The sequence below is a fragment of the Aristolochia californica genome, unplaced genomic scaffold (assembly GCF_029961685.1).
Source record: "Aristolochia californica isolate CCGP_79_NKW_82.1479 unplaced genomic scaffold, dmAriCali1.0.hap1 SCAF_3, whole genome shotgun sequence".
NCBI lineage: Eukaryota > Viridiplantae > Streptophyta > Magnoliopsida > Piperales > Aristolochiaceae > Aristolochia > Aristolochia californica.
In genome coordinates this window covers 44,895,664-44,909,751 of record NW_027181992.1, presented here as the reverse complement: position 1 = coordinate 44,909,751, position 14,088 = coordinate 44,895,664, and the positions used below count along the sequence as shown (strand labels likewise).

General features: G+C 37.8%; 1 protein-coding gene across 1 annotated transcript; it reads right to left on the bottom strand.

Moving 5' to 3' along the window:
* Window positions 1-2,275: 2,275 nt before the first annotated feature.
* On the bottom strand, window positions 2,276-13,146 carry LOC137958472 (probable methyltransferase PMT11). Its single transcript, XM_068805512.1, has 9 exons — window positions 12,299-13,146; window positions 11,494-11,643; window positions 11,129-11,399; window positions 10,906-11,016; window positions 10,632-10,791; window positions 9,855-10,112; window positions 3,390-3,512; window positions 2,986-3,063; window positions 2,276-2,778 (listed from the first exon to the last, which is right to left on the bottom strand). The coding sequence occupies exons 1-9, from the start codon at window positions 13,013-13,015 to the stop codon at window positions 2,583-2,585; spliced, it is 2,064 nt and encodes a 687-aa protein (XP_068661613.1). The 5' UTR covers window positions 13,016-13,146; the 3' UTR covers window positions 2,276-2,582.
* Window positions 13,147-14,088: the final 942 nt, after the last annotated feature.

The following is a 14,088-nucleotide window of genomic DNA, read 5'->3' as shown; positions in this document are numbered from 1 at the left end:
GAATGATAGAAACCCAAAATTACTCTCAAAGTACCCAAAAAAGAAGATAAGTACAAGAGAGCAAGAGAAGAAGAAACGTGAGGCATGAGAGCAAAAAGGCAAAAATGTCCCCTCAAGGGGTTGGTCAAACTGGAGTCAAATTTGCCTCTCTTGAAGAACATAGAATCTTGTTAGAATAGAAAGAATTTTATTTTCATTAATGTAATGTTTTAAATTTCTAGAATTTCTCCTAGATTGATGCAATATCTCAATCTCCTGGGATCTCTTCTTAAATTATGTAATTAGGGAACCATATTTAATTGAAGAGTTTCCCAAAGAATGCATTGAAAAAACTATAAATATGGGTGTTGGCTGAAGAAAAAATCAATCAAGTTTATTCCAACATCTCTCTTGCCCCTCTTTCCCCCCCTCAAATTTGTTCCCTAGTACCTCTCCTCTCATGTATTCTCTTTCTTCTCCCTTTGCATTCTAGCTCTCTTTCTTCTCCCTTTGCGAATCTCTCTTTCTTCTCCCTTTGATAAGGCCAAGAGCATGAACAAAGCATGTTTACCCAAACACATGAGGCAAATGAAACAATGGTTGAGAGTCATATGAAAACATGCAATTAAGACAACAAGAACCCAAGACTTTTTTGGTACATGCATATGAAACAACAAGGCTTGAGTAATGTCCAAAAGAAGGCTATTTTTATGTTCGGCTATACCATTTTGTTGTGGGGATGCATACTAGATCTTTGATGTGCAATACCATTGGAGTGGCAAAATTGAGTAAAGAAGGCACTCATCTATTCCTGTGCATTATCAATCCATAGAATTTGAATGAATAAACCAAACTGACTTTTTATTTAGCAAAATACCCATGTTACTCCAATAAAATTATCAATAAAGGTAAAAAAAAAAAAATTGAAACAAACTTGAACTACTAAAACTCTTTTTCAATAAAAGGTGCTTCTATGTTGCTTCCCCAACTCACAAGACTCACATCAAAGTCGTAAACTACTCTTCAAGGAAGGAACCATAACTCATAGCATATCTAATGAAAGATGATCTAGCTTCACATGCCAATCCCCTTGTTGAACTTATAGTTGTCATTGCCTTTGGAATTGGATATTTATGTTCAGCCAAGTAATATAGCTCTCCTCATTCAGGCCCTACACTAATCATCATCTTCATCTAAATGTCCTAAAAATACACATAGAAGAATAAAAAGTCATTGAGCAATTTGACTATTTTGTGTGTAGGCTAACAAACAGAATATTGGGAGGAAACTTTGGAACATATACCAAGTGAAAATGTACAGAAGAAGATGTTTGAATGTATCCCTCACCATGAACCATGGAAGGTGTCCTCTTAGCCAAAGTAACATGCCCAAGTGAATTAGATTTATGCAAAGACTGGAACAGGTTGGAATTACCCAAGATATGATGGAGGTTCTAGAATCAGGGAATAGAACATATGTACCTAGAGTAACAAGAGCAGAGGTATTTACAACCATACATTGTTGCATGAGTTAATTCAGATCTTCTTTACTTCCCACCACCATGTTTGGTCCTATTGTGGACGAAGAAGCACTTTGTTCTTGTCCAACATCATGAGCCTGCCCTCAGTGGTTTAGCAAATGTCTCCCTTCACTTCTCAAAAGGATGATTATTCTTACCAAGTGAATACATGGTTTCCTCCACTAGCCTCTCCCTTGACCCCTTGTCCACCTTGATTTCTTTCATTGTTTCTTTGGTTCAAAGTAGTAATAGAGGTTAGATAGATATCAAGGCCAAAGACTAACCTTTAGGTTTGGAAGATTGAATTGTCAGTTAAGGTGTCACCACTTGTGACAATGCATCTTCAAACGTGGCTTTCTTTTTACTAGCTAAGATCTTACCATGAATGGTTTTATATTCAAATCCTAACCTATGTAAAAACCTTATGACTTGGTATCCTCCCTTGGGCGTTTTTTTGCAGCCTATTTGATGTTAAAGGATGATAATTAACAATTTCTTGCTATGCAACATCTAACTCTCCAACATAGTCCACGACATCCTATCACCTCTCTGAATTGTAAACTGTCGACTATAGACATCATAAAGCTTTGACATATTTTGCTCTTGAGATCATAAAATCAGAGATCATAAGCTGTTTTGCAATATAGAATCTGGCATTGCATAGTAGGCTCCATGTTGTTTATGAACCAAGACATGACTAAGAAATTATTAGCCTTCCAGCGTACCATTTTGAAGCATCAACATTGTCATCGAATTCGTAAAGATGATACAATAATGAAGAAACTAAGAATTCTGCTTTTACTGTCTTATTTTAAAAAAAATGAAACGGAAATATGCTAAGTGTCCTATTACTCTTGCACAAGTTACATGAAATTTTGCAAAGGCTTAAATTAAAGGACACAAAGTCATTCCAAAATAATTACAAAAAATACACAAAAAAAAAAAACAAACAAACTGTCCCCCTCGTATGCATCTGATCTGCATTTCGTAGGCCTTATGTTTTGTATTTGTTTCTTCACTTGCCACCTGAACTACATGTTTTTATAGCAAGAACAGCAAGAGTACGATATCCTTTTTAGTGATCCTATGGTTTGTCACACCTCAACACTCTTCGGCTAGCATAAGGGCCCTCAGATGTGTCTTGGACTGTAGACCTCCATCCCATGGCATTTGTAATCACATGGATGTCTTCAATGACAGATTTCGAGTCGCGAATGTAGGCACGCCCACCAGGTCTAAGTATTCGATCCATCTCAAGCAGGATAAATGTGATGTTACACCTGGAGGATAACACCAATAGAACAGGCAAGAACTAAGGAGCTATCTCTTAAAATTAAAGATTATATCCAACAATGTGCGAAAGGTGAAAGAGAATTTCTTCCACAATTAAGGTCACACAGAACATTTAACTGACATAAAATGAAAGAAAAGAGCATAGAAGAAATCTGAACAATGCTTAACAAATGGGAAAGATCAGTAGAGCTCACCTCTTTCGTTCGACAGAGAAAAGGCCAGACGCGTGCAATAAATCATAAGTTCTTGGGTATGTATCAAAAGGCTCGCACCTAGAGAAAGAAATTTAGCTCATATTATTGTGGAAAAACCTGAAGAAGTTCATGTATAAAAAACTAGACAAAGCCACATAAAATAATGGAATCCGAAATAAAAAAATCTAAATCAACAATTCTTCAGATGAAATTTGTAAACAATGATTTTCTAGAGAACTTTTCTCGCTTGCAATAATATGATTTTGGCCAGTACATGAAAGTAATTAGCTTCCATCCTAAAATTACAAGTTAGTAGATAGCTTCATGAGCTCACCGTGGACAGGAAACAAACAACAAATAAATTTTATTTGACATCCAAAACCAGAATGTAGAACAGAACATACCAATCATGGAGCACGCCAATCAGACCACGGTCATATATTACAGGCAGGGTGTTGGGCCCGCTGGTAGGAACAACATTCATCACCCACGCATTAACATCAAGATCAATAATTGCGGCTGCAAACCTGTCATTAAAGCCACACTCATTCAAATGCAAAAGGAAATACCAAAAATTGTTTGTGACATGAAAGATTGTAGCATATTAACAATAAAGTAAATAAAAGCTAACACTCATCATGCTACAAAGATTTATAATGTTAATCTCTATAAGGTTCAGAGCTATGATGTGCTTTTCTTTACCATATTTGAGAACCTTGAACATTCAGTTACTAATACTATGCTCTAATGTTCAAATATATCAATGTGTAGAAACACATCCTTATCCATTGCAGACCATGTAATCTGCCATTGAACTGGCTATTTGCGATGTACAAACTGTTACTCTTATAGAAAAAGGTGATGTAACAATCAACAGAATGAACTGAGACGGGTTCCATTGCTTTCAATTGATAGGACTAAAAAGCATACACAATACCATAAAGACATCTGGTATATGATTGAATAGAGAAAGGATACATACAGCGGGGTAAAGCTTTATGTGAACTATTGAGAAGAAGAGAGTTGAGAGAGAGGGGAGATGAGGAGAAGAGGAGGAAACGATTTTGGAGAAGAAAGTAAGCTCTGGATTGGGGGGAAACAGGAGCCCCCTTATCCCTCTCATTCACATAAGTGAGTTGAGAGGAAAAGACCTCTCTATCCCTCATACATGTACACCTTATGTCTCTCCATATATACAAGTCCAAAAATCGTGAAAATTGGACCATAAATACTCCTACACATCCTGAAACTATTAGTACTCTCCTTGATACAATCAGACCTATGTGAAATGACCAAACTACCATTTTCAGTATATTTAACACCCCCCCCCCCCCCCCCCCCCCCCCCCCCCCCCTCCTCTAATCTGGAGTGTATATCTAGTAGTCCTAGCTTTTTACAAAGGTCTCAAACTCTCTCCTACCCAAGGCTTTAGTGAAGACATCACCAAGCTGATCACCTGATCGAACATAAGAAGTATCCACTTCCTTCTTTTTAAGTGCATCTCAAACGAAATGATTGTCCACTTCAATGTGTTTGGTCCTTTCATAAAACATTAGGTTGCTAGCAATCAAATCGTAGCCTGATTATCACAATACATTATCATTGATACATGAGCCTGTAAATTCAGCTCTGGCAACAGTGATCTCACCCACTTCATCTCACTAACTATACAAGTCATAGCATTTTATACCGCTTCAGTATTAGACCAGACCACTACATTCTATTTCTCACTTTTTTAGCTTACTAGGTTACTGCCCATAAATAACATAGTACCCCGTAGTAGATTTTTTGTCTAACTTAGAACCAACATAATCAACATCTGAGAAAACTTCTATTTTCAGATGATTGTGAGACTTAAAGAATAACTAGGTGATACCTCAGTATCCTTTGAGCAGCCTCTAAGTGAACCTTGCATGGGTGTTCCATGTACTAGCTTCGCACACTAACTGAGAAGGATATATTTGGTTTTGTGATAGTGGCATAGATCAATTATCCAACTAATCTACGAAATACATTTTTATCCATGAGTTCTTCACTACACTCATTATGAAGGTCATTTCCAACTTCCATGAATGTCTCTACAGGCTTTGCACCTGGTAAACCATACTTTTGTAGCATGTCAATAATATACTTTCTCTGTGTTAACACAATGCCAGTTTTATTTCTTGCAACCTCTATCCCAAGGAAGTATTTCAAGGAACCCAAATCTTTTGTCTGGAAATATTTAGCCAGTTTCTACTTTTCTTCTTCAATACCTCCAGTTTCTACTTTTCTTCTTCAATACCTTGAACATTGCTTCCTGAGAAAACAATATCATCAATTATACAAGAAGAATTATAATTCTAAATGATCTCTTTTTGAAAAATAATAAATGACCGTAATGACTCCGTGAGAAACCGAAGGATAGTACTACTAGGCTGAATTTTTCAAACCACGCCCTCGGGCTTTGTTTAAGCCCATAAATTGCCTTCTTCGGTTTCGTACCTTGTAAATCTCTCCCTAAACAACATACCCCAAAGGTTGATCGATATATATTTCTTCTACTAAGTCACCATACAACAAGGCTTTCTTAATGTCAAGCTAAAAGAATGGCCAATTCTGATTAACAACAAGTACACGAACATATGTCAATCGTGCAACTGAGGAGAATGTCTCAAACACATCAATACAATACATCTGAGCAAACCCTTTGGCAACTGACCGAGCTTTGCACCACCCAATAGATCCACCTGCTCTGTATTTAACTATGTCGACCCAACAACACCCCAATTTGTTGACTACAAGGAACATCACACAAACTCCACCTCTCTATCAGTCAATGCATCCATCTCAACATCCATAGCATGCTTCCACTAAGGAGGCAAAAGAGCATTCTGCATAGAAGAAGGAATAGTACAGGAGGACAAAGATAAAGCAAATTGTCTATACCTAGTAGATAAGAAATCAAAGGACACATAATGAGATAATGGATGATGAGTTGATGAACGAACACCTTTGTGAAGAGCAATCGGGATATGTCAGTTATCTCAGGATCCAGTGATGAAGAAGGTGTTGGAACCTAAGAGAGAGGGAACCATAGCTTGTTGTTGACCCTCTTGCCTACGTAGGTAAACCTGCAAGGGTTATTCTAGAATAATAGATTGTGACAGATTAAAGACATCTTCCAAGGGTGCAATAACAACAACTCCTAGAACTATTACTAAAGATGGAGCTACTGTATCAGAAGGAGAAAAGAAAGGTATATACACAAAGAAAGTCACATCAGCCTGAAGATGGAGCTATTGTATCAAAAGGAGAAAGAAAGGTACATACACAAAGAAAGTCACATCAGTAGATACAAATGTTCTCCGAAGAGAAGGACAAAAATATTTGTAACCCTTCCGTGTCCTAGAATACCCAAGAAACACACATAGGACTGCACGTGATGATAATTTATCCGTAGAAACACTAAAAACATGGGCAAAGCACACAACCAAAAATACTAGGAAGCAACAAATAAAGTATCAAATGATTCAACACCTAAAGAGGAATTTGATCCCCAAGCACAAACGAAAGTATTTTATTAATAAGATAGCATGCAGTAAGCATGTCCCCTCCCCAAAATGATTTGGGTACATGCATATGAATGAGCATTGTCCGAGCAATTTCCAATAAATGCCCATTTTTATGCTCTGTTAGTCTATTCTTTTGTGGGGTAAAAACACAAGAATGGCTAATGAAGTATACCATGATTGTGACAAAATGTAGTATACTTATGATTAATGAATTCTAATCCATTGTTAATACGAAGAATCTGCATAGATGCACCAAATTAGTTTTTTTATTTCATTATAAAAAGTTTGGAATACATCAAACACATCAGATTTCTCCATAGGAGATGTGCGACTGAAATCATCAATAAAGAAGCAACAAGTTTGTACCCAAACATACAAGACATGGTCCCCATACATCAGAATGAATGAGTTCAAACACCCTTTTACTTTTCTTCTGACTCAATGGAAAAATACTCTGACTATGTTTGCCTAGTTGACACGACTCACATTGAAAAGACAAACTTGACGAAAATGTAGGAAAAAGACGAACCAACTTCTTGGGAGAAGGATGGCCAAGTCATAAATGGCACAAGAAGGGTGAAACTGCAGTATGAAGGATAGATTTAGATATTTGTGATGAGCCTTCCTAGTGGTATAGTCCTCCTCTCTCATGCGCAGAACCAATCATCTTCCTCATTGTAAGATACTAAAACATACAATGAGAAGAACTGAAAGTTGCAGAACATTTCAAGGACTTAATAAGTTGACTAGCAAATAATAGATTATGAGAAAATTTGGGAACAAATTCATCAGTCAGTGTAACATGCATAATCAATGAAGACTCCTTCAGACTAGTGAACAAAGACAACATACTTGACATATGAGTGGACGATCCTGAGTCAATTACCCAGGAAGATCCAGGACGCACATGTAAAGCTAACATCCCTCAGCTGGCAAGAATAGCTATAGGACGTGGAGGTTGTGTAACCGATGCTGAGGAGGAAGGGCTGCAGAGGAAGGGACTGAGATAGATGCAAGTTGAGCCATACGTTGAGCCAACTGCTGCATTTCATAAGGTAAGATACCAACAATATGTCCAATCAAGGGCTCAGTATTCTCATGAGTTAGTGAGTTTGCCCATGTAGGATCGCCAAAGTTAATCTAGCACTAATCAGAAAAATGGATAGTGTATCCACAATGAACACACTTTCTATCATTTTTACCATTAGTCTAACCTCGGCCTCTACCAAACCCATTTGTACCTCTACCTAGACTACTACCTCCACGGCCTCAAGTAGACTTTGACTGACAAAAGAAATTCAATGCTAAACACATTTACATTCTTATTATCCTTAATTCCTCTGGTCATAACTACATTCTCTACCCTCATAACTCTATTAAATGTTATGGAGAGTGATGACACATCTGATGCTAATAATTGAGCCCTGACTACAACAAAGTCTAATCCCAACCCATCTAGGAATTTTGTAGGAAGAAGTTGTTTTTGTTGCTTTCTATGTTCTTTCTCGTCAGTAGTAAATAGATAGTACATGTGGATCTCCTGCACAATACCTTTCAGTTCACAGTAATAGTTTATGACTGCTCTCTTCCCCTCTTAAAGTTGAAGAGTCTAGCATATGGTTCATAAACTCGAGACAAATTACTTTCCTGGGCATATAAAGATGCCAAGGACACCCACTTCTCCTTGGCTGTTTCAAATTGATAATATAATATCTCAGCCTCGAACCCAAACTATTCAGTAGCCAAGTCATTACTTGACTGTGTTCTGCTTCCCAATCATATGTAAGGGGGGTAGAAGGATCATCTCGGATAAATATGGACTTTCTTTTGACCTAAGATAGATTCAAACAGATTTGCACCAACTCAGATAGTTGTGTCCGTTTAATCTCTCTTATGTAATCAATATGGAAGCTTATCCATCTGAGCTCACAACATCCCTTGAGGGTGTGATAATTTCACCAAAATCAGCCATTGGAATCAAATAGTCTTCAATTTTTGTTACAATTTCACTTTATTACGCAAATATACCAGCAATAGCTATGTGGACCCCACTTCAAAAAATTAGGATTAGGTAAAAAAACTCAATGTGTGCAACCCTAAACCCTAAAACCTAATACCAGAAACTTGATAAAATTTTCAATCAAGCCAACCTATGCAACAAAACTCTAAAGATAAAAGCTGACATCAGCGTAGTGGGTGATGACATAAGCAAAGGAGCAGAGATTAGGTTGAGCACAGTAGGGAATGGGTCAAATCCCAAGTCAGCAAACCCTCAAGGGGCAGAAAACAAGCATAGGTTGGCTTAATCTGCAATAAGGACCATCAATCCTAAATTATGGCAGGAAAGAAACACAAAAAATAAGATTTTTTTTACCAACCAGACCACAGCAGACCTGAAATTCCCTTCGTTATGAGATAGTTGACATCAAGAGAGAGGAGGAGAGAGGCTTCACACGCTGGTGCTATGGACCTGTCGTATGATGCCATGTGAAATATTGAGAAGAAGAGAGTTGAGAGAGAGAGGAGATGAAGAGAAGAAGAGGAGACGAGAAGAGCATAAGCTCTGGATTGGGGGAAAAACACGAGCCCCTATCATCCCTCTTAACACTTTAGTGAGTTGAGAGGAAAAGACCTCTCTACCCCCTCATTCATGTACATCTAATATCTCCATATATACAAGTCCAAAAATCATGAAAATTGAACCATAAACACTCCTATACTTCCTGAAACTATTAATGCTCTCCTTGATACAACCAGATCTGTGTGAAAATGACCAAACTACCCTTTTCGTATATTTAACACTTTTTTTAGGAAGAAATGTGGTAGGGCAATACTTTGACAATGATGAAAAAGGATAATTGAAAAGAGTGTGTATCCATAAAAAGAACCAACAAACAGACCACATAAATGCCCATTTATACTATGTTTTATAAGGTACTTGTCAGGTAAAGCAGCCAATCCCTAAAATTCAGAGAAGCATCTTACAGTTTTTCTCTTTTCCCAGTGTTACAAGAAAAGCCACAAGGTACATAAGAGCTTTCTTTTCACAAACCATAAAATATTATTTTCAACAGACATTTCGTTAATCAGTCTCCTGCTTGAATGTAAGAGTATTTGAACCAAATATCATTTAAAAACGTGGCACAGACCCTGACAGAGAAGAGGACCATTAAAATGAACAACCAGATGAAATCAAGAAACAAGTACAATAAATCATTTCACATGAGACAATGAAGCAGAAATGCAAACCAAGTTGTTTTCACAACTTAACAAAATTCTTATCCATTATAAAGATTAACAAAGACTTAAGCTTACCCTCCGAAACTAGCCCTCATGTCCATGACATTTCGCAACCTCAATTTTTTCCAATGATAAGCACGAACATAGCTCCCCACTATATCATTCCAGAATTTTGATTCTGCCTTGAAAAGCTCCCTTTTTGCCAGGTAGGCATCCATCTCAACGGTCTGGAGCCTATCTGGTGGGTAATGAAGACGCTCAGGCCATTTAGTAAGATTTGCTCCCAATCCATTCTCAGGCAGTCGAGTAATACATGGCTTGAGATCAACATACCTGAAGAAGGAAGAAAACTAACTTATGATTTTTGGTGAATGCCAACAGATTTAAAAGAGAGACTGGTATGCTGATGCGGAAGGTAACTAAATAATATTTCCTTAAGATAGTTGTTTTGCACATGAAGATTATGGACTTCAGCATTGTTCAATAAAGCAGCTCATACATGAATGCATATTGACATTCACTAATTCACAAGGCAAACAGCCGGATAACTGAAAGTACAAGGAGAGTTTGATAAGATGATGAACAAAAGAGGTTGCTCTTCCATGATCCATTCAAAGTAACAAAACCATTCTGTGTACCAATCAGACCGAAGCAAACCATGAAAAATTGAAAATTTATGCATGTGAGGAACACTATAGTGGTAAAAAACCTAACATGTATCCAGCTGCTGGTTGGCTGATAGTGATAAGACCTATCGCATCTCTCAAAGCAATTCCCTTTTAACAGTTCTGATCTGCTTAATGCAGCTTTTTATTAAAGCTGAAGCACTGGCAAGACTAAAAAAAATCATACCAAACATTATCAGGGTCATCTTCTGGTTCACATAATAGAGGTCTAATCCCAGTATCTCGGCTCAGATAGCAGTTGTTGTCCAAAGGCTTCTTCCAAATAGCAAGATATCCCTCCTTTTTTACAAGCTTCCAGCACATACGATCTGTAAGGTCTTCCATCTCTACAAACAGACAAAACCATGCCAAGTATCCCCGGCATAGTAAATCAGAATACACCACAACCATGCCAAATTGAAAGCTCTGAGACAAGTAAAAAAGGGGGTTGAAGGGACAACCTTTCCATGCTTCTTGTTGTGCCTCCTCATGTTTATAAACAGGTTGAGCTGCCCAAGCAAAATATCCACCAGCCCTCAGCATCCTGTTAACCTCTAGAAGTAATATCCCATCTTCACCACAGGAAAAAAAAAAGGAAAAAAAAAAAAAATCCAACACTATCATCAGACTAGAGTTATCATAGCTAAAGAATTTGGTGTCAGAAAATATCAGCAGAGTATATACCATCACGGGTCCAATTAATTCGACACCTTGAACAATGTATCAAGTCAAAAGCTTGGCTTGGGTATAACAAACGACGTGTGGCAAAGGCAGCAACCATAGCTGGGACACCACGTTCAAGAGCAAATTGGATCTGGTTCTCATGAACATCTTTTGGTGCTATAGATAGTGGAGCTACTTTCCGTGAAAGCAGGAATGCTCCAAAGCTTGCCACCCCACATCCAATGTCCAGGACAACTCTTGTGTGACGACCAAAGGCAATATCTGGAATCATCTGCATATTTGACATCAGATAAAAATATAAGTTGCCAAAGTAAAGATAACAGCATTCTAGCTCAATATAGTTTCAGTTTTGAGAAGCAAGAGACCTGTGAAATTTGGTCTATATATTGATCTGCCCCGTGGATGAATTGTGTTCCACCTCCAGGAAACCTAAATTTATCTTTAACTCTAGTAATCCAGTTTTGACCTCCTTTGTCTTCAACCAAACGAGGATGTGGAACATTGCTGAACCAAACCTGTGACGGTACTGATATTTATGAAAAAGGATGCTAACATAAAATAAAAAACAAATCTGCATATCTATATGCTCATACTTGTACAATGTAGAATGACAAGGATTTAGAATGAGAAGCATCAAGAACAGTACACCAAAAATTTTCAAAAACTTCAAGAATTTATAACTTTTAAAATGGTTTTAGTTGTTTTTCTTTGATCAGCTGGTACTCTGCAGTTTAGGCAAACTTGGAACTTGAATACCAACATTTTCTTTCCAGTTTTCCACCTTCTAAGAACCAAGCACATATGACGACGCTGACACAAATAGAAGTTACTACCTTTTAAGATAATGCAAGGAACAAAAAGGTACATAGTTTATTGTAAGGCCAAAACCATTGAAGCGGCCTTAAGTAGAAGCTCTACTTGGTCTTTCTTTAATTAACTAAAGCAGTAAATACATAATTGAGAAGTACAGTGGCATGACTGTCTCAATGTATAAGTGCAGATCTATCATGGATAAGTTCAGAGGACATTGTAGAAGATGACAAGTTTTTACAAAGTAAATTTCATTTTGACTAGTTATCACCTTGCATTCAGATATGAGACGAATAACCTGCGCACGGGCAATGATATACTTATTTTAAAAGAAATGAGCAGAAAAAGGAAGAAAGAAACCTCATCTCTGCTTCGGGGCCAAGGGATAGGCTGCTTGTAGTCCTTAGGCGCCGGAACCAAGCAGTCCAATCGCCTTCCTTGCTCAGGACAGTGTCGCTCGAATTTCTCGCCCTTTTCAGTAGACTTCAGTTTCTGAATAGCTTCAACATTATCCAAGCACGGGATAAACTCTCTCATGGTCTCGGGACAGATAGGGAACTTCTTAACCTTGAAGCCTCCACCAGAACTAGAAGCGACCGATGCTGGACCGGAGGTGTCATTATCATCTCCCAAAGCGTCATTGGCCAGATCGGAGTCGTACCCATCAAGAACAAAATCCCCTCTCATTGTCCCATTCTCATCGACGATCCCGAGTCGGGAAATGGGCGGCGGCGGAGGAGGAGGAGGAGGAGACAGAAGAGGAGGTTCAAACACTGGAGGAGGCAACGTTGGGAGCGGATCAACCGGCGAGGGAGACAGAGGAGGGTCCGCAACGAGGACCGTTTGTGAGTCATTGGAAGTAATAAACGAGGAGATATCGAAATTCTTGTTCAAATTCGGAGAAGGGCCAACGGAGGGCAAATCAGTCTGTCTGGAGAAGAAGAGGAGCTGATCGAACCCATCCGACTCCGACCAGTGTTTACCGAGGTAGAAGAAAGCGAAACCGATGAGAAAGAATATGCAGAGCTTCATGAGAAGAGGGGACGTGAGGATGTCACCGTTTCTAAAACCCTTCATCCTGCAAATTTCTCAATTCCCTCGCTCCCTCTCTCTCTCTCCGTAGTTAAAGAGAGTGTCCGGCCAGTGCAGGAGAATTATTGTTGGGGAAATGAAAATTCAGAACAAGATGCGGTTCCTGCAGCCAGACTTCCAAGACTAGTAATTTGGTTTTTAAAGAAAGCTGTCTTCCAATATATATATATATATATATATATATATATATATATATTACCTTTCAGTTCAATAAGACATGAACGAACAGCTTCAGAGGTCCATAACCGTCGGCATGAATTTGCTCTTACAGGCATCGGCAGGCGGCTCGAGCAATTCCCCAGCTGCTACTTGTCTACAGACAACGGATCCCACCACCTGTCCGGACGTTAGATCAATCTTCAGCGAAGGCTGAAACTTGTTATTTAGGTTTATACATAGTGACTGAAACATTTTGATAATATACCATTAATTAACATAGTATTTCTTTATTGCTTAATATAGTATTAATATGTATCTAGGCAAAATAACAATTTATTAAAAATATAGAGTAGAATCTCTTATTGGTTTATTAAATGAAGTATTATGAAGGTTAAGAGTATAGTTAGCAAAATTTATGTGGGTAATGTTTGTTCATAGGCTATCATTCTATTTAAACATTGTCCTAATAGCTGGCTACCAATTGTATGTTATGGACCTACACAATAATATGATACACTATGTTTACTAAACTAAGTAATATAATTTTTGTCCATGGGCATAGCTGGCTACCAATTGTATGTTATGGACCTACACAATAATATGATACACTATGTTTACTAAACTAAGTAATATAATTTTTGTCCATGGGCAAATGATGCCAATAATAATATATTATATCTGACTAGATCTTTAGTATTTTATTTTTGGTTGGCATGTTAGCAATCTATTGTTAGAATAGGTCATGGTGTGACAATTTATGTACAAAATTTTAATGGTTGAATAAAATGAGTAAGTTCTTCTTCTTCCTATAGACGATTTCCTATCGGTGAAGGAGAAGGCAAACGAATGTTCTTGTTGTCAACTTACTTGTTGTTCCCCCCATAACATAGTCGATATAA

Coding starts and splice junctions, on each gene's coding strand:
- LOC137958472 (XM_068805512.1), bottom strand. CDS start 13,015: ATGAAGGGTTTTAGAAACGGTGACATCCTCACGTCCCCTCTTCTCATG. Junction 11,017..11,128: donor AATTAATTGGACCCGTGATG/GTATATACTCTG, acceptor CCTGTGGTGAAG/ATGGGATATTACTTCTAGAG. Junction 3,064..3,389: donor ATTGGCGTGCTCCATGATTG/GTATGTTCTGTT, acceptor TTCTTTCTCTAG/GTGCGAGCCTTTTGATACAT.